Below are 27,287 nucleotides of genomic sequence, written 5' to 3'. Positions count from 1 at the left end.
AAAATGTCCTTTTTCCTAACCTGGGTGCTGGTTACACACAGCTATACTCACTATAGAAAATGTACAGAACTATCTCTTAGCCTGACCTGTGGTGGCGCAGTGGATAAAGCGTCGAACTGGAACACTGAGGTCACCGGTTCAAAACCCTGGGTTTGCCTGTCCAAGGCACAAATGGGAATTGATGATTCTTAACTCCTCCTCCTTCTCTCTCTCTCCCTCTCTCCTCTCTAAAATGAATAAATAAAACCTTAAATAGTAATAAAAGCCTGACCTGTGGTGGCGCAGTGGATAAAGCGTCGACCTGGAAATGCTGAGGTTGCCAGTTCAAAACCCTGGGTTTGCCCAGTCAAGGCACATATGGGAGTTGATGCTTCCTGCTCCTCCCTTCTCTCTCTCTCTCATTCTCTCTCTCTCTCTCCTGTCTAAAATGAATAAATAAAGTCTTTTTAAAAAATTAAAAATAATAATAATAATAATAATAATAATCAGAAATGAAATTTTCCAGACTCCCATCTGCAAAGGTTGTCATGTGAAGTAAAGACAGGGATCTTCATTTCTTCGAACCAGCTACCTCAGGCAATTCTGATCCAGCTGGACCACGGCCCTCACACTGAGAAACTTCAACCTAAAGAAACTTCAGAAGCTGTATAACTTCATATTCTGTGCAAGCCCATGCTGGGGAGGCTTGTAAAGGCACCTATCAGCACAGCACAGAGGAGGTGGAGTGAGAAAGCACAAGATAACCATGAGAGGCTACGAAAGCTAACCTTTCTGGGGGCCAGGATTCAACTTATCCTGGATAAAAACTAGATGAATTAGAAAAACATTAATAAAAGGTGACTCACTGGTAAAAAGACATACAGTGGTACCTTCAGATACAAGCAGACCAACATATGAATTTTTTAAGATACGAGCTGCAACTTGGTCCGTATTTTTGTTTGAGATCCGAGCGAAATTCCGAGCTTTGAGTCATGATTCGGGAAGCTGCCGCTAGCTAGCACGTTGGCGCACAGGTCCAGTATCGGCAGCACAACACCAGCATCTCATTCTTTCTCACGTGTTACCTACAGAATCATGTCAAATCTCTGTGCTGTACTCATTCTTGCATCATTCGTGCATTTTTTACTAACTGTTATTGTGTGCTATCATGGAGCTGAAGAAAGTGAGTGTAAAAGACAGTGGTGAGAAGAAGAGAATGATGTCGATAGAAATAAAGCAAGAAATAATAGAAAAGCATGAGCATGGTGTAGGAGTGATTGAACTGGCAAGGCTGTATGACTGCAATACATCTACAATTTGTACCATCCTTAAACAAAAGGATGCTGTCAAAAGCACAAATCCAGCGAAAGGAACTGCAATTCTGTCCCACTTAAGGACAAATATCCATGAAGAAATGGAGAAGCTTCTGCTGATGTGGATGAAAGAGAAAGAGTTGGCAGGAGATACAGTGACGGAGACTGTAATATGCAAAAAGACACGTATTATTTACGGCGACTTGAAGAAGAAAGAACCATCAACCTCAAAAGAGGCAGCAGAAATTCCATTTAAGGCAAGTCACCAGCTGGTTTGAAAATTTCAAGGAGAAATCTGGCATCTACTCGGTGGTGAGGTATAGTGAAGCTGTGAGTGCTGACATTAAGGCAGTTGAAGAATACATCACATATTTTGCTGCACTTATCGGAAAGGAAGGCTACATCCCCCAACAAGTGTTCAGCTGTGAAGAAACAAGATTGTTTTAGAAAAAAATGTCCCAGAGGACTTTCATCACCACAGAGGAGAAGCTGCCAGACCATAAACCCATGAAGGACTGTCTAACCCTTGCATTGTGTGCAAATGCTAGCAGTGACTGTAAAGTAAAGCCACTGCTAGTGTATCATTCCAAAAACCCTCGAGCCTTTAAGACTCACAAGATTCTTAAAGAAAAACTGCAGGTTATGTGGTGCGCCAATGCTAGGGCATGGGTTACGTGGCAGTTTTTTATTGAATGGGTAAATCTCGTCTTTGCTCCTACAGTGAAGAAATATCTTCAAGAAAATAAACTCCCGATGAAAGCATTACTAATCCTTGATAGTGCTCCAGCCCACCCACCTGGTCTTGAAGATGATATTCTTTGCATCCCAGTCCAACACTCTATCCACTGTGCCACCGCCTGGTCAGGCAAAGAAGACATTCTCGATGAGTTCAAATTCATGAAAGTCCTCTACCTCCCATCCAACACGACTTCAATCTTGCAACCTATGGATCAGCAGGTCATTTCCAACTTTAAAAAGCTTTACACAAAGCACTTGTTCCACCACTGCTTTGAGGTGACTGAGAATACAAACCTAACACTTCAAGAGTTTTGGAAAGATCACTACAACACCGTGATATGTTTACGCATTATTGACTTGGCATGCCAAGAGGTTACAAGAAGAACCTTGAACTCGGCATGGAAAAAGTTATGGCCTGATGTTGTTGCAGACAGGGACTTTGAAGGATTCGAACCAGAGACCAAGACCAAGGTTGGAGGAGATTGTGTCCCTCAGAAAGTCAATGGGCCTGGAGGTAGATGAGGGTGATGTAAACAAGCTCGTTGAGGAACATGAGGAGGAACTCTGAACTGATGAGTTGAAGGAACTATGGATAATGCAACATATGGAGCTTCTGCAAGAGATTAGTAGTGAGGAGGAGGTAGAGTCGGAGGAAGTGATTTCTACAAGTGAAATTAAAGACATGCTGGCAATGTGGGAGAAGCTTTCAAGTTTCATTGAAAAGAAACATCCAGAAAAAGTTTCAACTGGTCGTGCTTCAGCACTTTTTACTGACACTTGTTTGTCACATTTCCCTAACATTTTTAAAGGCAGGCAAAAGCAAATCTCTTTGGATAGATTTTTATTCAAAAGTCCTGCAAGTGAAAGTGCTGAAAGTGCAGCCAAAAAGGCAAAAACAGGTGATGATTAAATGAAAAATACGTAATTTTAAGCTTAGGTTAAGTTTAAAGTTAAGAAAGTGCATTTTTTTACAATTAAGTTTTTGCAGTTTCATTTTAAGTAAAGAAAGTGCAGTTTTAGTTTTGTTTAAAGAAAATGCAGTTTTAGTTTATATTTAGTGTTAAGAAGTGCAGTTTTAGTATACGTGTCTACAGTGCCTGCATCCCTTCCTCCCTTCCTCCTCCTCTGCCATTCACCTCCATTAGCCAGACCCGTCTGTCTCCAAAGTAAGAATACAGTACTAAATAACACATTTTTATTTCATATATTTTGTTATGCATTGGCAAAGTATACATGTGTTTCTTAATTAAAACATGTCTTTTTTCATAATTTAGGATGGTTTGGGGATGTTTCACAGGGCTGGAATGGATTAAATCTATTTCAGTTATTTTAAATGGTAGAAATTTGTTTGATATACAAGTCGACTGACTTACGAGCTCAGTTACAGAATGAATTAAACTCGTACATCAAGGTACCACTGTAAAAAGTTTTCTGGAAAATTATCACAGACACAGCCACAAATACTATGTGCAAATCAATGATTATTTTCTTTAGTATGTTTTCCATTTAGAAGTAATGGAATCAAGATAAGATAAATGATGTTAGAAGTTCAATATCCTTTAGGAGGTTAGGAAGACAAAGTTTGAAAATCAGTACAATATGCTTGTACTTACAGTCATTTCTGGTATAATCTTCACTACAAACACTGAGAATAGTATTTTATTTCTGGGACTGGAAGTAAATAAAAGAACAGTTTGGTTCAATCTTAGTTTGGTCATTGAGTATTCTCATCTGCTTTATTTGCAGATCAAATTCTTTGGAGTGATATACTTTGATTCCAGTTCAAATTGCTTCAACAAGAAGGTTTCTGAAAAGTCATTAGTTTGATTTGAAGTTCATTTTTAAAATAGTTAATATAAGTCTAGTTCCAATTTTTAAAAATTAAAATTAATTTAATACTTTGGGTAGAAATCCTTATTGTGATAATTTATGATCTCACAGCATTAAATTAATGCCAATTAAATCATCGATTCTCTTTCTTAGCCCTTCCAACAAGATGAAAGTTGGCATTTCTGTCCAACCATTATTTTCAGCTTGAACCAAAATACAATCTTAGTTACACAGCCTACTATGCTCAAAGGGGACAGCTGCCACTCAGCCCCGGCAGAATGCAGCCCTGAGAGAATGTATGCTCCATGTGGCCAGATCTCTCTCTTTTTTTTTTTTTCTTTTTTTCTGAAGCTGGAAACCGGGAGAGACAGTCAGACAGACTCCCGCATGCGCCCAACTGGATCCACCCGGCACGCCCACCAGGGGCGTCGCTCTGTCGCAACCAGAGCGACTCTAGCGCCTGGGGCAGAGGCCAAGGAGCCATCCTCAGTGCCCGGGCCATCCTTGCTCCAATGGAGCCTTGGCTGCGGGAGGTGAAGAGAGAGGCAGAGAGGAAGGAGGGGTTGGGGGTGGAGAAGCAAATGGGAGCTTCTCCTATGCGCCCTGGCCGGGAATCGAACCTAGGTCCCCCGCACGCCAGGCCGATGCTCCACCGCTGAGCCAACCGGCCAGGGCAGATCTCTCTCTTTTTTTTGAAAAGAAGTTAGAAATATTTTTATGGGTATCCTGATTTTTAAATGTTGGCAAATATTCCATTTTTTAAGAACTTTGTCTATGGGCTGATCAACACACATCAGTTAAGTCTCTTCTGTATCATTATTTTGTAAAGGTTAAAAGGTCTCAAGCTTCTCCAGATGCAAAATCTGAGCTTGGTTAAGTCTAGTTTTTCCATGCAATACAAATTTCAGACAAAGTCATTCTTTGACACACAGTGCCAATCCTAACAATAAATCATAATTTCATTCTCATGCTTAGTTGAATATTTAAAATATTGACTATTCTTACCTCTTGCTACTTAAAGAAGCATGATGATAAATATAGAAGTCATTTAGTCTACACTACCATATTTTTTTTCCTCTTTTCCAAGTGAGAGGAGGGGAGATAGACAGACTCCTGCATGTACCCCAACTGGGATCTAACAGCAACCCTTCTCTGGTGCCATGCTCTCAATGGAGCTATTTTTAGTGCCTGAGACAGAGATTCCACAGACCTATCCTCAGCACCTGGGGCCAATGTGTTCAAGTCAATCAAGCCATGGCTGTGGGAGGAGAAGAGAAAAAAAGAGAAAGAGAGAAAGGGGAGAGGGTGGGGTTGAGAAGCAGATGGTTGCTTCTACTGTGTACCCTGATCAGGAATCAAACCCAGGACATCCTCACACTGGGTAGACACTCTACCACTAAACCAACTGGCCAGGGATACTGCACTATCATATTTTAACACACATTGACTAAGAAAATCCAGGTTAATGACCTAACTCCACTTATGGGAATATATCCAAGGAAACTTGAAACATTAATTCAAAAGAATATACGTGCAATATATTCACGTGTAATAATCCAGTCAAAGAAAGATAAGAACCATATGATTTCACTTACATGTAGAATCTAATGAACAAAAAAACAAAATAGAAACAGACTCATAGGCATGAAGAACAGACGGACAGCTGTATGAATAGATAGGGATTGGAGGACTGAATGAAAAGGGTGAAGGGACTAAGCAAAGGAAAATAAAAACCTACAGCCTGCCAGGCACAGCAATGGCACAGTGCACAAAGCATTGGCCTAGGACGCTGAGGACCCAGGTTTGAAACCCTGAGGTTCCTGGCTTGAGCACAGGCTCATCTGGCTTGAGCATAGCATCACTGGCTTGAGCATGAAATCATAGCTATGACCCCATGGTCGCTGGCTTGAGCCCAAAGATTGCTGGCTTAAAGCCCAAGGTTGCTGGCTTGAGCCCAAAGTTGCTGGCTTGAGCAAGGGGTCACTGGCTTGGCTGGAGACCCTCAGTCAAGGCACATAGGAGAAAGCAATCAATGAACAACTAAGGTGTTCCTATGAAGAATTGATGCTTCTCATCTCTCTCCTTCCCTATCTGTCCCTTTCCGTCCCTCTCTCTCACTCGCTAAAAAAATAAAAATAAAAAAACTTACAGACACAGAAAACAGTGTGGGGATTGCAGGAGGGAAAGGGGGTGGTAGAGAGATGGGGGATAGGTGGTGATAGAGGGAAAGTTGACTTGGGGTGGTGAGCACACAATGCAATGTACAAATGATGTGCTGTAGAACTGCATACCTGAAACCTGTATAATTTTATTAACTAATGTCACCCAATACATTCAATAAAAATGTTTTTTAAAAAGGAAGAGCCAGGGCCCTGGCCGGTTGGCTCAGCGGTAGAGCGTCGGCCTAGCGTGCGGAGGACCCGGATTCGATTCCCGGCCAGGGCACACAGGAGAAGCGCCCATTTGCTTCTCCACCCCTCCGCCGCGCCTTCCTCTCTGTCTCTCTCTTCCCCTCCCGCAGCCAAGGTTCCATTGGAGCAAAGATGGCCCGGGCGCTGGGGATGGCTCTGTGGCCTCCGCCCCAGGCGCTAGAGTGGCTCTGGTCACAACATGGCGACGCCCAGGATGGGCAGAGCATCGCCCCCTGGTGGGCAGAGCGTCGCCCCATGGTGGGCATGCCGGGTGGATCCCGGTCGGGCGCATGCGGAAGTCTGTCTGACTGTCTCTCCCTGTTTCCAGCTTCAGAAATATAAAAAAAAAAAAAATTAAAAAAATAAATAAATAAAAAGGAAGAGCCAGGTTAGTGGTAAGAAATGCCACGTATCTTCTGATTATAACAATTAGAATTTATAATATGTTTTTTGCTTCTCCAAAATGAATCAGGTAAGCTTTCACCAGAAATCGATATGAAAAATGATGAAACATCATATCTTTATCAAGAAACACCTTGCTCACCATTAATTAGTATAGACAAGTTTACCTACAACTTTGTGCAATGGTAAACTGCAATTATCAAGATGCTAAGAGATGGTATTCTCTTCAGAAATAGTAGTTTGAAACAAAAAAAAATTTTTTTAATTTAGCCCACATACAAAACTTACATAGTTACATGGGAGCAGTGGTGGGATTCAGCAGGTTTGCACCAGTTCAGTGAACCGATACCTAATTTTCTGTTCAGTTCAGCAAATCGGTTGTTAAAATGGCACTTGTAATCAGGGTTCTCTAAGGTGGGTACCTGGGCAGCCGCCCAATGTGAAAATCACAAATTTATATTTCTGACTTTTTAATTTTCATCTGAGCAACAGTGTACTGTATTGTAAGAGCCCATAGTAATGTTCATCCCAACCACACAGCTGATGATGCTCAGATAAAAGCAAAGGAAATTGCAAGTGAAGACGCCAATCAAGAAGTAATATGGAGCCTGACTAGACGGTGGAGCAATGGATAGAGCATTGAACTTGGACACAGAGGACTGAGGTTCGAAACCCCAAGGTCACTGGCTTGAGCGCAGGGTCATCCAGCTTGAGCACGGGTTCACCAGCTTGAGCAAGGGGTCGGTTGGCTTGAGCATGGGATCATAGACATGACCCCATGGCCGCTGGCTTGAGTACAAGGTCACTGGCTTGAGCAATAGGTCACTTGCTCTGCTGAAGCCCCCCAGTCAAGGCACATATGAGAAAGCAATCAATGAACAACTAAGGTGTCACAACAAAGAATTGATGTTTCTCATCTCTCTTCCTTCCTGTCTGTCCCTATCTGCCCCTCTCTCTGACTTTCTGTCTCTGTCAAAAAAAAAAGTAATATGGAAATATCTTAAATAACAGTTTTATTGTTTTTTGTCAGGTATTATTTAATATTTTTTTATTCTAAAACTCTTATAATCAAGTTTTGTGTACCTCTTTTATTGTTCTTATTTAAGTATTAAATACATGAAATAATAAACAACCTTTAAGTACATTTTTTTTATACTTAAAATGGTCATAAGGGCAGAGAACCGATTGTTAAATTATTTGAATCCCACCACTGTATGGGAGGGAGAATATAAATAAATATTCAAGTAACATGCAAAAAATGACAAAGAGATAATCAGGTAAAATAAAGATAATGAGAATCTATCTATAAATTAACTACCAGATGCCATATAGTTTTTATAAAAGTTGGCCCTTCTGTTCTCAGTGCAAACTTTCATGATTTCAAGATCAAGGCAATAAGTATACACATTAAATTAAACAAGTATTAAATTTTGATGAAATTATGCCATTCAGATGGACAATATTTACAGGAAGAAAAACTTTGGGGTAAAAAAAGAACAATAACAAGGTAACCACCACAGAAACACCCTGCCTGTGAACATCACCATTAGCTTATCCAGACCCTGCCCTTCCACCTTCCCCCCCATGTGTGCATTCGCCATTTCTCTGCATCTCTTTTAGGATGCAGGGGCTGGGCTTAAAGTGGGTATATTTACCAATTATAATGCCCTATGTCCAGTTCTAAAAAAATGCTAATGAAATGAAAGTGAAACTATGATAAAACCTTTTTTCATTATTGAAAATTTTATGTAACCGTATGAACCTTGTTCTCTATGGCTAACAGGAGAGTAGAGATCTGCAACATGAAAATCACAAGATTATGGATTCCTCCTAATGTTTGGTACAATACTGACCTAAAAAAGCAGAATTTTCACAACTGAATCTAACGGGAGGCCATGGTATCTTTTATCATGGGTCTATAGAAAAAAAGATCAGAAAGAAGCTAGACAGATCATCCAATTTAAATATCAAGTTTGCAAGCAGTTTTTAGCTACACACCTTACAGATATCCACAGAAAGCTATATTCATGTGGTATGAGCATACTGTTTCCAAAAAGACAGGAAACGTGCAGCTGTCACATAGCAGAAACTGATTTACCAGTATATTCTTAGTTAATAAACCAGTAGACATCTGCAAATTCCTTTTCAGGTGACTAAAAATAACCAGAAAACCTATTTTCATCCATGTACTAGACACAAAAGGTATATGGGATTATTTGTTTATATTGCCTATTCCAAAACAAGGTCATATTTTCACTCAAATATTAGCCAATTATAAACTACACATGCTTTACTCAGATACATACCATTCTTTATGTTTAGGTTTTTTGGCCAATTAATATTGTATTAGTAAAGAATGAAAAGTTTCAGGATTAATGGGCTTTAACCAATAAGTTCCAGCAGAGTTAGCCAGAAAACATTTTTACTAGGTCCAAGTGAAGTATGTTTCATTCATTAATACAGAACCACAGGGCATACTTAGGCACCAGAGGCTCAATTACCTAAAAAGAGTTCCTAGGAAAACAAAAAACTTTCCATTTTCATTCTGTAACTGCTCTTAACGACAGAAAGTATTCTTTCTTTTCTGGCATTCTCCCTTTTCTCTCTACCTCAGGACATATTTACAGATGCACTGGCTGCTTTACAGGCATGCTAAAAGTTCTTACTGTGGTTGATCAAAGTTGGAATGCCTGAGGAAATTACTCAACTTAGACAGTCCAGAATTACAGCTAGCCAAATCGTTACAGTGCTCTACTTTAAACATGTGTTAAAGTAATATTTTAGCTATCCTGGAAGCAAGTTGAGAGAACATTTGTTTGCATCACACTGTGAACACTTGAGTCAAATATAGTATGTTGAATACCCAATTTTAATATCTGTGACAGTTCATTTTTTTAAATGTTCAACTACACACAAAAAAAACATACTTTATGTTTAAAAAATAAAAACCCTCACACACAGCAGCATATATATGAGGAACTAAAACTGCTTACGATCTTCTTGAAGCATCCAAGCTCTTCTGGAAAAGTCAGAACAGAATGTTGATATTTGCTCATTAGAGCATTTGTTGATCTGGCATATAAAGTCTGTCAAAAATGAAACCATATTTTTCTCTAATTTATTATTTAAAATCTTTTAATAGAAAAGCACTGCACATCTGTCCTTGTCTCCTTTCTATTATCAATCTGCCTAATTTTCAAAGAAACATAGGCTAAAATTAAGCAGAAAAATGACATCACAGCAGTTTATTTTCATTTTGTTTTAATTGAAAGACACAGGTTTGCAGTACAAAGAGTTACTTGTCAAAGAGAACACAAATCTCTAGAATTAAATATTGGCTTCAATAGACTTGCACATCTGAAATAGTTTTAAACCTTATTTTAGTTGGATTCTTTATGATGTCCAGGAAGAGCTTAGCACACACGGTACCTGAAATTGTCTTTTCCACATGAGCTCTAATAGAAAAGACAAATGTAGCTGTTTCTCTAGCAAAGCTACGTTTGGCATCCACTTACACTTCTCTTCAACCTAAATAATTACACCTTTTAACCATGTTGACAATAATATGAAAATATCACTCAAAAAAATCACAACAGACCATGGAATTACAATAACTTAAACCATCCTTCTATCGTGAGGTGAGGACATGGTCAGAATGGGGAAAGGGGAAATTACTAACTTCTAAGTAGTAACTTATAACTATGCTTTTCATTAAAAGACTTCCAACCCACCAGAAAATGTTAACATCTGCACATAATCCAAGAGAAGAAAATATAAGTTCTTCACTTTGAATTTTCTGAGAAGTCTAATAAGTGTTCTAGTGTCGACGCCCCGTGTTACGGTATATATGTGTCATGAACTGTCAGGAAATGTGTGCCCCGTGCAGGAGGCTGGGCCCCGAGTGAGAGTGACTGCCAGTAATAACTCCCTGGCAGTTGGAATGGCCAAAGAACTTCTGTCAACTGGGATGCCTAGGATTCTATTTTAAGCTGCCTGCTCTGCTACGGTGAGATACAATCCCTCATTACTGTAACACTTAGGTAAAGACTACTTCCCACATAAAAATTAGATAGAGAGAAAGAATGACTGGGGGAAAAAAAAAGGTTTATTCTGCTTTGGAGCAGGATATGATCTTGATGGGCTCTAAAAACTGTATCACTTTCTCATTTCGTTCCAGATTCTGAATAAAGGCCTGGGTTTGAGAGATGGACGAAAATTTAAAATCTAAAGGCAGTTTTTCAGATTGACCTTCATGACATCAGCCTGTGATTTTGCTGAACACAGAAAACTCTTCTTAGCCTAGCTCCTTAATTAACCAGAGCAAAAAAAAAAAAGAGAGAAAGAGAGAATTAGATTATAAAATTGATGCCCCACATGATACACACACACACACAATATGATTTAATAGACACAACACTATATATCCAACAGCCAATGAATCTAATATCTCTATTAATATAGGACAAAAAGACATTTTACATTTAATCCTCAAAGGCAAATTGCTTTCACATAGCTAAAACTCAGGATTACCACCAACTCTACCACATTGCCAAATGTAGTTTAAGTAGCTGAAAAGTTCATTTCAAAATGTAATATATTCTCTAAGAGTTTAACAACTACCAGAGCAAAATAAGGGCTCACACATAAAACTACATGTCCCTTAGGAACCACTATGTCTTTCTGGTTTTGGACCACATCTTCTAATAGACTCAGTCAAGATGCCTACAGCTCATCAAGACATGGTGAGAACGGGGGACCATCAGTACAAAGAAAAACTGGAAAGTTCTGTACTTCAATGTTTTGACCTGGTCAAAAACTAATACACAGTGCTGATGCACTGAAAAATTAGTCTAGAATGTAATAATTGATTCAGTTTTCTTTTTAGTTAAAAAACAAATGGAAAGGAAAAACAAAAATCACTGCTTTTCCACTAAGCAAGTACTTTGTGCTAGAGAGCATGTTTAATTTCTAGGGTCTTAGAAAAAGAGCAGATGTACCTAATGTGTTAACACAAACAGTAAGTTACAAGTTGCCCCTTAGTATAAAAGGCAAGAATCAGCATCAGTACTCAAAAGGGTTTTAAAAAGAGTGTAACTTACTTTTACCGTCCCAGGCTAACTGGGCTGTCTGGTGCTTCTTTGTCTGCACATGGCCACCCACAGCCTGTCTTCTAATTAAATCAATGCTCTAGCAGCAGAACAAGCAAACAAGTTGCCTCCATCTGCGTACAGCTCCTCAGGACACATTTCCCTTGGTCAGAAGGTGGAATTTCTTGGGAGAGGTGATTTTCTCTGCCTCTTCACAAGAAGAACATGGACACTTGGCTGGATGCAACTCCATGAAGTGTAACTGTGTGTGTACACCTCAAAAAAAAATAAAACAAAAAAATGCAGAGAAACATAAAGACTCTATAAACAGCAGGAATACACAGAAATACTGAAGCACCACTGGAAACACGCTAAACAGACAGGCAAATAGGGTCTTTGAATAAAATAATCAATGATACAAAGTTGGAAAAAAAATAAAAAGGAAAAATAGCATCTAAAGTAAAAACTCAGATTTCATGCAATGAAAACATTTTAAGTATCAAAAAAGGAAAAAGGTAAAACTCCTTGCTTCACATGCATAAAAGCAGGACCTCTTCCCATCACAGAGGATAAGAGGTATTACCAATAGAAGAGAAAAGTGAGCCTTCCAAAGGCAGCAGGTCTAGAATCAGACTCATCAGTCACACTACGGTTAACGGGCACTTGTGAGCTAAATGCATCAAGTTGTCTTTCCAAGGTGTTCAGCCCGACAACAAAGGGGGGAAGGAAACAAGGAACCACTGAAATGCTCAGCTACCCTCTGCTTATGAAAAGATGATTTCTGAAAAAGAAGAAAAAAGCCTGACCAGGCAGTGGCGCAGTGGATAGAGCAGGCACGGATGGCCAACAGACGGCCCAGCCCACATAATGAGTTTATGTGGCCTGTGATTATATTTGTAATATTCTCCACTAATTAAAATCTCAGCTACTCAGAAGAGGAAGCATCTTTAATTATTGGAAATCGAGATATTTAAGAAGATAGTGATAAGTGGAAAAGAATTCCGTGTGTGACTAATCTAGGGTTAACTTCCAATAATTGGTCAAATAGATTTGCAATACTTCTTAATTTTTTAAAAAAAATTCCATTATAAAGATTTACAACTTTTGTACTTGTCTGTACTCCATATGAACTGTTTGACATTTAGCGGCGATGTGAAACCCACATTCTTTAAGGTGGAGTTTGCCAGTGCGCACCCAAGGTCAAACAATTCGTTATTTTTGTCAAGTGGTCAAGTGTGCTGAATCAAGTGGCATTGTAGCATAGACAATAGCTGCAGTTGATAACTGAAAATGTATCCAAGCTGTTTGTAAAACAAAGTAATTGTTTTATTTGCGATATAATCCCTTCAAGCTCATTCTATTAATTAAATATTGTTTCAATTGATTGTGATACAGTTTGGGTATTTATATGGTATGTAATTATATTTTTATTAAAATAATATTGTATATTAAAATTTTTTCCACTCATATCTATTCATAAACAAATTACATAATAAAATTTTGTTTACTTAAACAAATCGTTTTTGTATTTAACATTTTTTAAGTTTAATATTTCGTCTGGCCCATGAAAAAATTTTTCTTTCTAATCTGGCCCAGGGGCAAAACCTGTTGGCCACACCTGGGATAGAGCAGAGGACCCACGTTCGAAACTACGAGGTTGCCAGCTTGAACACAGGGTCACCAACTTGAACAAGGGGTCACTAGCTTGAGCTTAGGATCATAGACATGAACCCATGGTTGCTGGCTTGAGCCCAAAGGTTGCTGGATTGAAGCCCAAGGTCACTGGCTTGAGCTCAAAGTTGCTGGCTTGAGCAAGGGGTCACTCACTCTCCTGGAGCCCTCCAGTCAAGGCACATATGAAAAAGCAATCAATGCACAACTAAGATGACGCAACGAAGAATTGATGCTTCTCATCTCTCACCCTTCCCGTCTGTCTGTCCCTATCCATCCCTCTCTCTGTCAGAAAAAAAAGCAGACAAATGGAGATACTCATTAATTTAAGTAATTTCTTAACCTCCTAAATAAGCATAAATGACTGTAAAGCAAATGCCCCTACTTTTTTTGCAATTAGAAACAAACATTAAGTGGAAAAAGGAGCAGTATGTGGTTAAGCATCTACTCACAAAGAAATCCCACAAGTGAACCTGCTACAGGTTTGGTGAGCGAAATGGGGATCACATCAGCCCTTGCCATTCAACATTCCCTTCCAAACTAGATATGCCTATATGACAGCAGCAAGCCCCATCCTCTCTATGACCACTGAGCATTTCAAGGACTAGCAGTCCTGAGGTGCTCTCTCCCTGAGGTACACAAAGAATTCCAGCCAGAAGTACACAGCCCAGTGAAGTGGGTGGGGCCTAACCCTGCTGCTGCACAGAGAGGCCCAGCCCTGACTCACTAATAACCTACTACCTAACAGTGATGATTAGGTAGATTCTGAAGATTCCTACTGTACAGAAATGCACAGAGAGCTGGCTCTGGGTATGGAGGATATAGAGATACAGATAAATATATAATAGTATTATATAATATAATATAAATATATAATAATACCTACTTTTTGTTTCTCATAGCCCAATTATCAGCCATCTGGATAAAAAGTTACTTCTTAAAAGATTTTCCTAGAGTTTATAAGTATGCATTATACTGGATTCTATAGAGTTCAAAGGACAATAGACTATTTTTAACAGACAGATATAAAAACTTGTGCCCAAAAGCATCTTCTCTTTAAATGCCAAAGCATTTGGACAATAAATTAAGTTTCAACCATGAATTACCACCTCCCCTGGCCATAGGGAGCCTTTAATCATGGATCAAGTTAACAAAAGAACAGAAGGGTCCACTTAAGCACCATGAATTCAACAAAACATGTTTAATAAAGGAGCCTGTGCAATTTGCCTTTCACTATATGAAATGCCAAAGCCATATCTATCACCATTTTTAATGCAGAGTATTCTACCTACCAAAATAACCAGCTTTCAAAATGAATTAACCAAAATCTCCCAAAGGCTAGCTACATCGAGATCTTCAAAATCTCAGACAGATTCACAACTTTTCTCACACAAGATTACAAATAATCGCTCAAAAGTTTCTCATCCATAGTTTATCTATTATTCTTTACTAGAACTTTTTAACCAGGCCTCAGTGCTTTCTTAAAATATATATATTGATGTACATGGGAGCTTCAATAATTATTTTATTATGAGTACTAGTTTATTTTTTACCAGAATCTATTAAACTTTTTTGCGTTAGTAGAGATATCATGACTCACCCAGATCTATATCCCATTTCCTCAAAGAAGAAACTTGTATCAGAAGCTCTACCATGCAAGATATGCAAAATTATCTTTAAAATTTTAAATCCACCACTACCTGAACAAAAAATATTTCAAAAGCGGCCATGAAAGCAACTGTCTTCTAAATGCATAGCCCTAGCTATGAAGATAAAATTATTTCACAATATTTAACTTCTCTACTGTGAGTGAAATCAGAGTTGCACTATCCAGTGGATATATCTCTTTCCTATCAGGTACAAAGATAATCTCAAAGAAGCTATAAATAGCTAACTGAAACAATGGGACCAAATCAAATTAGAATACATTATTAAAATATAATCTATAAACTGACCTTTGTATTTCCTTCCCCATATTTTGAAGATAAACAAAATGCACAAAGCATCAAATCATTTTCATGCTTGACTGTGGTGGCGCAGTGGATAAAGCCTCGACCTGGAGCGCTGAGGTCACTGGTTCGAAACCCCAGGCTTGTCTAGTCATGGCACATATAGGAATTGATGCTTCCTGCTCCTCCCCCACCCATCTCTCTCCTCCCACCTTCTGCCACCTCTCTAAAATAAATAAATGAACTTTTTTAAAAAATCATTTTCATTTCTACACTGCAAAACACCTCTCCTATTGGAGTGGTCACCTCCATCCCAAAACCCCAAAGGGAGAAGCTAGTCAGATTAATAGGCAGAAACGTATGCACTCAACCTGATCTCCCTTATTTAAATGAAAGAAATACCCACTCTGGCACCCAGAAGTGGTAGTCTTAGGAAAACACCACTTGTCTGTACTGGCAGACAAGACACATGAAACTACACAAGGTAATCGGTTTCCAAGAAAAGCTGAAGCATGATGTGTCTAGGTGGACTGTATTAAGTATATAGGCCACCTAGAGACATCATTTTTTATTGTAATCAAATATATAAACTTTCTTTTCTTTCACTTTGTCTCTTCCTCCTCCATAACTTCAAGTTGAGATCAGTAAATTTTTTACTATTTGGGTAAGTGCAAATTTTCATATTTTTTAAAGTTCAAAGCCACATATACCTTTTGGCCATTAGAGACCATTAAACCATTTTAGTCAGTTCAATTCAGTCAGTAAAGTGTTCAAAAAATTCAAACTGATTTTTGTTGTATGTAAGTGAAATGTAACAGGCAAATTTTAAAAGTACAGTTTCATTTCAGTCAAAAAGTAATGCCAAAGTCAAAAAGAAAAGGTGTGATCATTGTCCACATCTAGTCAATAATTAGGACAAGATTGAATAGAGTAAATTAGGACTCTTACTGAACAGATTGATGAAAACTAAAGATAAGTATTTACTCTCAATAAACATAACAGTACAAATCAGACTGTCTGGGACTTTTCAGTAGATTGAAATTACTCTATATTGTTGCTTATATTTCCCCAAATACATAAAATTTTATAATCTGAGTTTCATATATCTTTCCATTGACACAAACTGTTATAGTACTTCAGCTGAACTCCGGCTGAAAAGTCACCCTGCTTAGAGATGATGAATCACAACTGAAACTGCAGGGGGCACAAGAGCATGACTTGCTACACAATTCTGAAGACTCAGGAAAGTTCTCCCAGGGAAGCCTTAGCCTTTAAACTATAACATATATTTCAATTAAAGACTCCACATAAAAATGAATTTTTAAAGATAATTCATTGACATTCTTCTCCAAATTTAATAATTAAAGGGAAGAAAGTATGCTAACCTCACTCAGGACAGAATTCTATGCTACCATTATCCATATAACAATAAAAATAATAAAATATTGTATATATTTCTTTAAAAAAAAAACCTTCATTTCCACACTCTTAAAAAACACAGGTTATCATTCAATATTATAAAGTTCACTTACTTTATAATATAGTATTCCAAAATGTATTTTAAATAGTTTAAGTATAAATAAGGAAACTTTTAAAAATAGGACTGATATAATACATCACAGTGGAAAAATATACTGAAATATGCAACATGATATAAGTATGACTTGGGGAAATTAAAGTTATGCTCAAATGAAAAATAAAAGAAAAACTAAATCTTAATTCTGCGCTCATGGCTGCCATTCCAGTATATCCCCCTGCTCTTCATTAACCTTTCTTCCCCAGACCCACAGGGACCCCACAACCGCAACCTCAGCTCATCTCGGGAAACCACCTTCTGCACAAAGGAGAGTGATTTGCGATTAACAAATGAATTAAATTAGATGAAGCTTTCCTTGTGTGAATGTGCTGAGTCAATGTTGTTCAGTGGTAAGTATACATCAATCTTTCTTGCATTTCTTTTCCCTTTTATCCACAATATATAAGAAATCTTTCTTTCATACTATAAAGCTTGTCATTAATAGTTACTAAAATATTCACTTCATATATGCCTTTTCCAAAGCACCTCATAATAGTAATTAATAATTTCCAATAGTTATAAAGTGTTTATTATGAACCACACACTGTTCTGAGTGACTGTCAGGTGAACTCAGTCATCACAACTCTGTAGGGCAGGGATTACCCCCAGATTATAAACAGAAAAACCGGATCAAGGAGAGATTGTGTGGTTCCCAGAGATACATGGCTAATGACTGGTAGAGCTAGCATCAGTTACAATAGGAGATCACATATCTCGAAGTCAGATGCCTTAAGGACCAAACTACAACAGAACTGGTTCCCACTACATCTGTTTACCTTCCTTGACTAAGCCAAACTGAAAATGTTAATGGGAAAGATTAAAATCTATAAGGCATGATCAAAAGTGCAGCTTCACAATAAAGGAAGAGAAGAACAGAAAACATGGCTAAGATTCTTGGCAAACTCCTGGGCAATTCTCACAGGGGAAAGCAACGCCTGGCATGATAGGATCTGTGCCCTGATATGAGAGCTTAAACACAAGGACCTCAATCCAGTCCATTTAGGAAGATCTGCTCCATCTCCTGAAACTCATCACTATTTTATCTTCCTGTCTTATTTGATTTCCCAAGTAGTCTTCTCAACCAAAAAACTATTTGTTCACTATAACCTTCTAAATTGACTTACACAAATCTATCCACTCTAAGTCTGAGCACAGAAGTTGGTCCTCTGAAGGACCCAACATTCCCTGGACAAACTCACTGTCAAGGTTCCATGCTAAGGAAACTAAGAAATCTTCACTCTGGAGTACAAAGAATTACAGCAAACCTGAGTGCCTCCCCACTGAATTCCCCGGTGGCTGCAGTTAACTGGAGGCCAACCTAACAACCACACTGAATAAGACATACTTCACAGAGCATAGCGTCAGAATACATATTGTACCATCAGGTTGCTAAGGAAACTTGCCCCTCCACTTTAGACAAGATCAGGCACATTCCGGGTGGGATGGCCGTACACTACCCTTCCACTTTAGACACTTCTAAACAGTTGGAAATTTGTTTTCTAAACATGTATTACTTTGGAGTGAGTTCAATTCAGGAATTTTCCTACAAAAATTATGGAGGAAATATAAATACCCAGTAACATTAGTAGCCAGTAACTTCTGTATTTATGAATCTCACAAAACAGGGCAAAAAAGGAATTTAACAAACTTTCAGAGAAGTCCTCCAATTAAAAACAACCTAACAATATCATAGGCTTCTTCACAACTTTGTTAATATTGTTGGTAAAAACTGGTCATATAATTGATGGTTGACTAACTTAACAATTTTATGTCATTTAAGAAACAAATATTTTAAATAAAACATAGAGAAAAGAAATACCTCAAGTTCCACCAGAGCTGCAGTCACTGCATCTGTAGCAAGAGCACCAGCCTGTAGCTTTTCAATTGCCTGTGAAACCAAGGGGAGAGATATTCATTGTAAAAACCCAACTTCTTGAAAACATAGGCAGTAAATAAAACCTCAGACATTTCTCATAGCAATATGTTTTCTGATATATTTCCTCAGACAAGACAAACAATAGAAAAGATACGCAAATAGGATTATATCAAACTAAAAAGTAATTGCATAACAAAGAAAACCATCAACAAAATGAAAAAACAGCCTGACCATGCTATGACGCAGTAGACAGAGCATCAGACTAGGACACAGAGAACCCAGGTTCAAAATCCCAGAGTCGCTGGCTTGAGCGCGGGCTCAGCCAGCTTGGGCACAGGGTCTCTGGCTTGAGCGGGGGATCATAGACATGACCCCATGGTTGCTGGCTTGAAGCCCAAGGTTGCTGGCTTGAGCAAAGGGTCATTCACTTCTGCTGTAGACCCCCCCTACCCCCCGTCAAGGCACATAAGAGAAAACAATCAATGAACAACTAAGGAAATGCAAAGAGGAATGAATGCTTCTCCTCTCTTCCTTCCTGCTTGTCTGTCCCTATCTGTCCCCTCTGTCTTTTTGTCTGTCACACACAAAAAAAAGAAAAACAACTCACTGAATAGAAGAAGATATTTGCCAATGAGGCATCTGATAATGGGTTAATATCCAAAATTTATAAAGAACTTTAAAATATCAACACCAAAAAATCAATCCAATTAAAAAAATGGGCAAAGGATCTGAATAGACATTTCTCCAAAGAGAACATATAGATGGCAAATAGACTTATGAAAATATATTCAACATGGCCCTGGCCAGTTGGCTCAGTGGTAGAGCGTCAGCCTGGCGTGTGGATGTCCCAGGTTCGATAACCGTTCAGGGCACACAGGAGATACACCCATCTGCTTCTCCACCCTTCCCTCTCTCCTTTCTCTCTATCTCTCTCCTTCCCTCCCGCAGCCAAGGCTCCATTGGAGCCAAGTTGGGCCAGGCTCTGAGGATGGCTCTAGAACTCCACCTAAGGTTCTAGAATAGCTCTGGTTGCAATGGAGCAGAGGCCCCAGATGGGCAGAATACCGCCCTCTAGTGAGGTTGCCAGGTGGATCCTGGTCAGGGCACATGCAAGAGTCTGTCTCTGTGCCTCCCAGTTTCTCACTTCAGAAAAAATAAAAAATAAAAAGATGCTCAACAACACTAATTATCAGAAAAATGCAAATTAAAACTACAATAAGACATCACCTCACACCTGTCAGAATGGCTACCATCAATAAATCAACAAACAAGTGCTGGCGAAGATGTAGAGAAAAGGGAACCTCCCTTCATGCACTATTAGTGGGGACTCTATTGTGGAAAAAAATATGGAGTTACCTCAAATAATTAAAAATGGAACTGCTTCATGACCCAGCAATCCCACTTCTGGGAATTTATCCAAAAAAACACAAAATACTAATTTGGAAGAATATATGTACCTCTATGTTCACTGCAGCATTATTTGTAATAGCCAATATTTGGAAGCAGCCCAGGTGTCCATCAGGAATTGAGTGGATTAAAAAGCTACAGTACATGTACACAATGGAATAATATTCAGCCATAAAGGAAAAAATGGAAATCTTAGCTTTTGCTAAGATGGGTGGACCTGGAGAGCATTAGGCTAAGTGAAATAAGCCAGTCAGAGAAAGACAGGTACCACACAATGTCACTCGTATGTGGAATCTAACAAACAAAATGAACTAACAAGCAAAACAGAGACAGACTCATACATAGAGAGCAGGCTGACAGCTGTCAAAGTGCAGGGAACTGAACAGGGGCAGTGGAGGGATTGATCAAAAAAGAAGAAGAAAAGGTAAAAAAGCACTCATGGACAGGAACAACAGTGTGGTGATTGTCAGGGGTTGGGGTGGAGGAGAGGTGGAGGTGGGTACAGTGAGGATGGACAAAGATTTGACTCAGGGTGGTGAACACACAATATACTGTACAGACAATGACACAGAACTGTCCACCTGTACCTGTATACTTCTGTTAACCAGTGTCACCCCAGTAAATTCAATAAAAAGGAGGGGAAAAAAGTAAAACCACAACTTCTCAAACATACCCAAAAACTTTCCAAAGGCTTAAAGAAGTATAAAGGACATTTAGAGTTAATAAAAAATGACCACTATTTCTATTCTATACTTTAAGATATAAACTACCTAGATTTACAACAAGCAAGTATTTATTATATTCAGGATAATTTATGATATAGCTTACTTAATATTCAAACTGAGACAACGGGGAAATAGCCACTAAATGCAAAGTGCAAGAAATTTAGTAAGTGAAAGAAATTCATTCATCACAGTGCAATTCAAATAGCTAGACATTATATGAATCCAGATTGATTCAAATAGCCTGACAATTCATATTTTATACAGACAATTGAATCTCAGGCTAAACTCCTAATTTTTCTTCCCACTGTTACTACTCTCCCCACCTCTACCTATTAAAAGAAACAGTGACTCCCAATCACAGAGGCATTTCAGAATCCTCAGATGGAAACAAACATTTTACAAAAGAAGTTTATTCATTATATAAACTGAGGAAGCTGTTGTATACTCCAAATGTATTAGGTTTCTAGGACTATAGAAGTTCTTTATTAATAAAACATTTTTCAGATAATAAAAAGATTTCACACTTTGAAAATAAGGTAAAAAAAATACAAGAGCTTAGAGAACTTTTAGCTTCATTATATTAGAAAAAATCCCTATAACACAATGTTCTTATTAATGAGATTTCATTTGTAAGGAAAAGCTTGGACCTCTGATAAAGTATAATCTTTCTTTTAAATGATATGTAAATATAAATCAAAAGAGCTGAGAGACTGGCCCTGGCCGGTTTGCTTAGTGGTAGAGCGTCAGCCTGGCGTGCATAAGTCCTGGGTTCGATTCCCGGCCAGGGCACACAGGAGAGGCGCCCATCTGCTTCTCCACCACTCTCCCTCTCCTTCCTCTCTGTCTCTCTCTTCGCCTCCCACAGCCAAGGCTCTATTGGAGCAAAGATGGCCCAGGCACTGAGGATGGCTCCATGGCCTCTGCCTCAGGCACTAGAATGGCTCTGGTCACAACAGAGTGACACCCCAGATGGGCAGAGCATTGCCCCCTGGTGGGCGTGCCAGGTGGATCCCGGTCAGGCGCATGCGGGAGTCTGTCTGACTGCCTCCCAGTTTCCAACTTCAGAAAAATACAAAAAAAAAAAAAAGAGCTGAGAGACTAATTTACTTGATATACAATACCCAATTAATATTCTATTTAAATAAAAGTAAATGAAAGTTTTCACAAGATTATATAGTCAGGATCAAAATAAAAGCAAACAGTATGTCTTCTGATCCCATTCCTGATTCCACATTAAATATTCAACAATTCAGCAAAACCTCAAAAACCAAAGAGAAATAAAGTTCAACTGAGTACAAGGGCAAAGCTAACTTAGGAATGACAACAAATTTCTAAGATACAAACTATGTGATGAAAAACAAAAAGAAAATATACAGGAAAATCTCCCTAAGAAAAGTACCCATTTTCACTTCTTGATATTTTTTTCTTCCCCTTTGCAAATATTAAAAGATATATTTTTATCTGCCCATAATTCCAAAAATATAGACATTAATCTGAGGAAGAAAGATCTAAGCATGATTTGAAGAATAAAAAAATACAAAACAAAACCAAAACAAGACCTCACAAATATGAGAAAAATTATTTTATGGTCCAAACCAAATAATATCTTATAAATCAAGCCTTAAAATTTTGAATTTCGGCCTGACCAGGCGGTGGCGCAGTGGATAGAGCATCAGACTGGGATGCGGAAGACCCAGGTTCAAGACCCCCAGGTCGCCAGCTTGAGCGCGGGCTCATCTGGTTTGAGCAAAAGCTCACCAGCTTGGACCCAAGGTCGCTGGCTCGAGCAAGGGGTTACTTGGTCTGCTGAAGGTCCACAGTCAAGGCACATATGAGAAAGCAATCAATGAACAACTAAGGTGTCGCAACGAAAAACTGATGATTGATGCTTCTCATCTCTCTCCGTTCCTGTCTGTCCCTATCTATCCCTCATTCTGACTCTCTCTCTGTCTCTGTGTAAAAAAGAAAAAAAAATTTTGAATTTCGGCCCTCGCTCAGTAGATAGAGCACTGGCCGAACATGTGGACATCCCAGGTTCAATCCCCAGTCAGAGCACAAGTGAAGCAACCATCTGCTTGTCTCCTCCTCTCTTCCCCTTCTCTCTCTTCCCCTCCCACAGTCAGTAACTTCATTGGTTCAAGGGTCGGCCCAGGCACTGAGGATGGCTCAGCTGTTCTGAGTGCATTGGCCCCAGACAGGGGCTGCCAGGTAGATTCTGGTCGGGGCACATGCAGAGGTCTGTCTCACTATCTCCCTCCTCTCACTTAAAAAAAAGAAAAAGAAAAAAATTCTTAATTTCAAGGAAAAGCTGCTTTATAGTGAAAACTGAAATGTATGTAATCATACCTTTTGACAAGCTCGTTTGCACACATGTTTATATTCCTTGGCTTTGGATTCAGAATGATAACCTGCACCTGTAGTGGAACAAACCAACCAATTATTAGTATTCGTTAAAATGTCAGAAAACTTGCATATATATGTAGCTCATACAAACTGATGCTCTCCTAGTGACAACATTATTGTCTTAACTGTCTAATGCTTGTAGCTTCTTTCTCCACCATAACCCTTTTTCTTTTTTTATTTATTTATTCATTTTAGAGAGGAGAGGGAGAGACAGAGGGAGAGAAAGAGAGAAGAGACAGAGAGAGAGAAGGGGGGAGGAGCTGGAAGCATCAACTCCCATATGTGCCTTGACCAAGCAAGCCCAGGGTTTCGAACCGGCGACCTCAGCATTTCCAGGTTGACGCTTTATCCACTGCGCCACCACAGGTCAGGCCACCATAACGCTTTTTAATACCATGTCTTATCTTCTTTTTCAAATGCTATTTTCCTGGGCACTAGAAATAGCTCATGTCTCCAAAGAGATTTCACCCCAAGGTCATCTCCTTTTGAATAACTTCTCTCCAAAGTCAGGAGTCTTTTGGCCTGGAGTTAATAACCCAGGGAGTGTCAGGAAAAAGAGTCCCTTCAAGTTATTCTCTGTTGACCTTCAGAAAGCACCTGCAATTTGGGAATCCAGAATTCTTAAAAGTAAGTTCACAAAACCTGGTAGTCTCTTAAATAGCATTTACCACTCCACAACCACCACCAATGCTACCACTCCTGCCCACACCCTTACGTCCTCTCTCCTTCAGGAATTCAAGCCCAGAGTGTCTCTGAAGCCTCAAGGTGGCACATTAACGACTGCCTGTTAGAAATTCTGTAGAGAGGGACAATACATGGAGATTAAAAATTATTTGATTTTGGGTGATGGGTACACAATCAATAATTCAAATGCTATAGAGAGGATCACCTGAAGTCTATTTATCTTTATTGATCAATGCAACCCCATTAAATTTAATTTCTAAATAATAGATAGATAGATAGATAGATAGATAGATAGATAGATAATTGATAGGTAGGTAGGTAGATAGATAGATGATTGATGGATAGATAAATAGATAGATGATTGATAGGTAGGTAGGTAGATAGAGGATAGATAGATAGATAGATACATACATACATACATACATACAAACATAGAAATTCTGTTGCTCCCTGGCTCTTAATCAAACACCAAGTAACTTCCTCAGAGAATGGCTCTGAAATTTATTTCACTAAAAACATTAATAGATGCTTAGTCACAGATCTGAGAATGATCTAAATAAGAAAGAAACCAAGACAAAAGTACTTAAAGTGTCCTAATAATTAGGCTTCTAATCAAAGTTCTGAACCCTATTCCTCCCCACACTACCCCATCCCCACCCTATCCCCACCCAAGCTCCATGAGAGTACAACAAGAAAAGATCAGAAAAGGGAGATTGGTGAAATTATATACACATAACAGCAATATAGAGAGCAGGAAAGCAAATCCGGGAGGGAAGGGGGGAGGGTGTTGGGGAGAGGGGGCAAAAGGGATGTTGAGGGGAACACAAGGGTGGGGGATGTATTCGGTGGGACACTTGAATCTATATAAACACAATACTGTAAATTAAAATCAATAAAAAAAAGAAAACTACATCCTGGCAGTGTTGCAATGGACAGATCTTTGGCCTAGGATGCAGAGGACCTAGGCTCAAAACCCAAGGTCATGGCTTGAGCACAGGGTCGCTGCCTTGAGCATGGGGTCATACACATGGGATCATAGACATGACCCCATGGCCGCTGGCTTGAGCCCAAAGGTCACTAGCTCAGCTGGAACCTCACAATCCTGCCATAACCCCCAGTCCCTCTCATTACTGCTGGCCCCCAGCACCAGCTCTATCCTGGAGCCATTACTGTCCAGTGTGTGTCTGAGAAAGGATAGATACCACCATGAGAGTCATAGAAACCAGCACTTCCCAACTACTCAAAAGCTCTATCTTGCTGCTTGTTATAAATTTCAGACTTCCTTGTACAATTTTCAAATACTCATTCTGATTAAAATAACTCACTGGGTACCATGAAAGATGTACCTTCGACATGGTATACTAAAAGAAATCACTGCCCTCGGAGTCTGAAGGTCAGGGGTTCTTCTAGTCCCTGGATTATTTCTATAACTCTACTTCATTTTTTTTGGAAAATGATTTGAAAGAAAAGGAAATTGAATCCATTTTTTCTAATTCTGGATTTGATGTCCCAAGTTGTCCAGTCTAAACACAGGTTACCAACCAGGTAAGACATCAGTTTGACAAGAACAAGCAATTCTACTCCTCAGCCCCATGTCAAAGCCAATCTTGCTCCCATACTGCTTGACTGTCTATGGAAAATTAAGAAGAGACTCAGCCATTCCTTCTTCCTTCAGGGAGGTCATAAACTTTAGAATCTTAAGACAAGCAAATAAAAATGACTAAAGAGAAAGGAAATTAAAAAAAAAAAAAAAGCCTGCTGAACAGACCTGGGCAAAGATACACAGCTCTAAAACCCAACACCTTTCAAGGATGAAGAGTCCAAAGGTTCAACTTCATAGTATCTGTCCTTCTGGTCCTCTGAAGTAGACTGTAGGCTGATACATTGCTAAAAGCACCACACCTGGGCTGAAAGGCCTCTTCAGGGTTTCTCAGCCTGGCTCTAGGAGGAACTAGCCATGTGGCGGAAGCCACTCAATCTCCCTAGTTTTAAGGTTTCTGACATATCATATTAAAAAGGCAAACTAGCTCTAAGACTGTGTAAATACACTCTAAGATGGTCATAGTCAAATACAAAAGTCAATAAAATTTTTTGAGCAGTATTATTTTTGAACCTACAAACCAGAGTTTAAAAAATACTTTGAGCTTAACATTACCTAACTATATTTATTACATAGGGTAAAAGTAAGTAATAGGGTAAGGGAGTGAAGAAGAAATAGGAAGGGCTGTCATTACAAGATCGTCCAAGTGGGTAATTAGGGGAGGCCCTCACTATATCAAAGTCAGTCTCTTTGGTTTCAATTCATCTCTGGAACTGTGCTTCCACCCAAGGTGAAATTCAATTTTCAGTGTATCTCAAGGCAAGAAAGAAAAAAAATTAATTATTAAGATGGCTTCCAACTCACTCAACTCGGAGCTTACCTGCATGCACCAGCACGAAGCCCCCTAGCTTCTCTTTATGGGACTGCTTTGTTTCCAACTCTTTGGCTGTTATTTTAGCAGCCGAGACCTGAGATGATCTGGAAGGCAGCCGTTCTCCAGAACTCATCCCCTTCTCCATGGTCATTCTCCAAGTTTACCATCTTCTATCGGAAAAAGAGCATATTTCCATCCAAAAGTAACTGCAGGAGAGGATTTACCCTAAAGGAAAACACACAGAGATGGTATGCATTCCTTTCCACTAGCACATACATAACATATACAAATTAATGCAAAGATAACTTTCAAAAATTCAAATTTTAAGTTATTTAACTAGGTAATACAAAGAATATAAAAAGGTTAGAATTTAAATGTCTTTCTACTGACAGTACTTGCCTAAAGTCATATAACAAATGAACTACTATAAAAAGACTTCATACCAAGACCAAAGTTATTTTATCTTTCTTTCTATCTACATTTAAAAAAAATCTCAATATAACTTAAATATCACTTTCAACTCCCTCCAAAAAAATACTAATAATCTGTGGGACATTCGAGAATCACAGGCAGTGCTAATAGCACCAAGCCTTAGTATAAAGCCTAGATTGCTACTTACATTTTTTTCAGCATTATTGAGATATAATTGATAGGTAAAATTTTATGTACATTTAAGGTGTACGTGATGATTGATACTCATATATGCTGCAAAAACTATTTTCACAATAGGTTAGTTTACACATCTATCACCTCAATATAATTACAAATTTTGTGCCATGAGAACATTTAAGATCTATAAATTGCTGCTTAAAGAAATGAAGC

At 38.8% G+C, this 27,287-nt stretch overlaps 1 protein-coding gene across 4 annotated transcripts in view; it reads right to left on the bottom strand.

Annotated features, from left to right (window-relative positions):
• The window catches only part of TASP1 (taspase 1), a 329,261-nt gene that overhangs the window by 284,543 nt on the left and 17,431 nt on the right, over nucleotides 1-27,287 (bottom strand). For 3 of the 4 annotated variants that reach the window (XR_010725983.1, XM_066234263.1, XM_066234264.1), the window contains exons 2-4: nucleotides 26,472-26,690; nucleotides 23,311-23,378; nucleotides 18,776-18,844 (exon numbers count right to left, since the gene is read on the bottom strand). Coding sequence is in view for 2 of the 4 variants with exons in the window: in XM_066234263.1 (XP_066090360.1) it covers nucleotides 18,776-18,844; nucleotides 23,311-23,378; nucleotides 26,472-26,616 (282 nt within the window). In the remaining 2 variants the exon portion in view is untranslated. Of the gene's footprint in view, nucleotides 1-11,772; nucleotides 12,037-18,775; nucleotides 18,845-23,310; nucleotides 23,379-26,471; nucleotides 26,691-27,287 lie in introns of those variants that run through there. The other variant, XM_066234265.1, reaches the window with a different exon arrangement.

Source organism: Saccopteryx bilineata, chromosome 6 (assembly GCF_036850765.1).
Source record: "Saccopteryx bilineata isolate mSacBil1 chromosome 6, mSacBil1_pri_phased_curated, whole genome shotgun sequence".
In the NCBI taxonomy this organism is placed as follows: Eukaryota; Metazoa; Chordata; class Mammalia; order Chiroptera; family Emballonuridae; genus Saccopteryx; species Saccopteryx bilineata.
The sequence above is the reverse complement of the archived record's forward strand: the minus strand, read 5'-3'. Positions and strand labels throughout refer to the sequence as shown.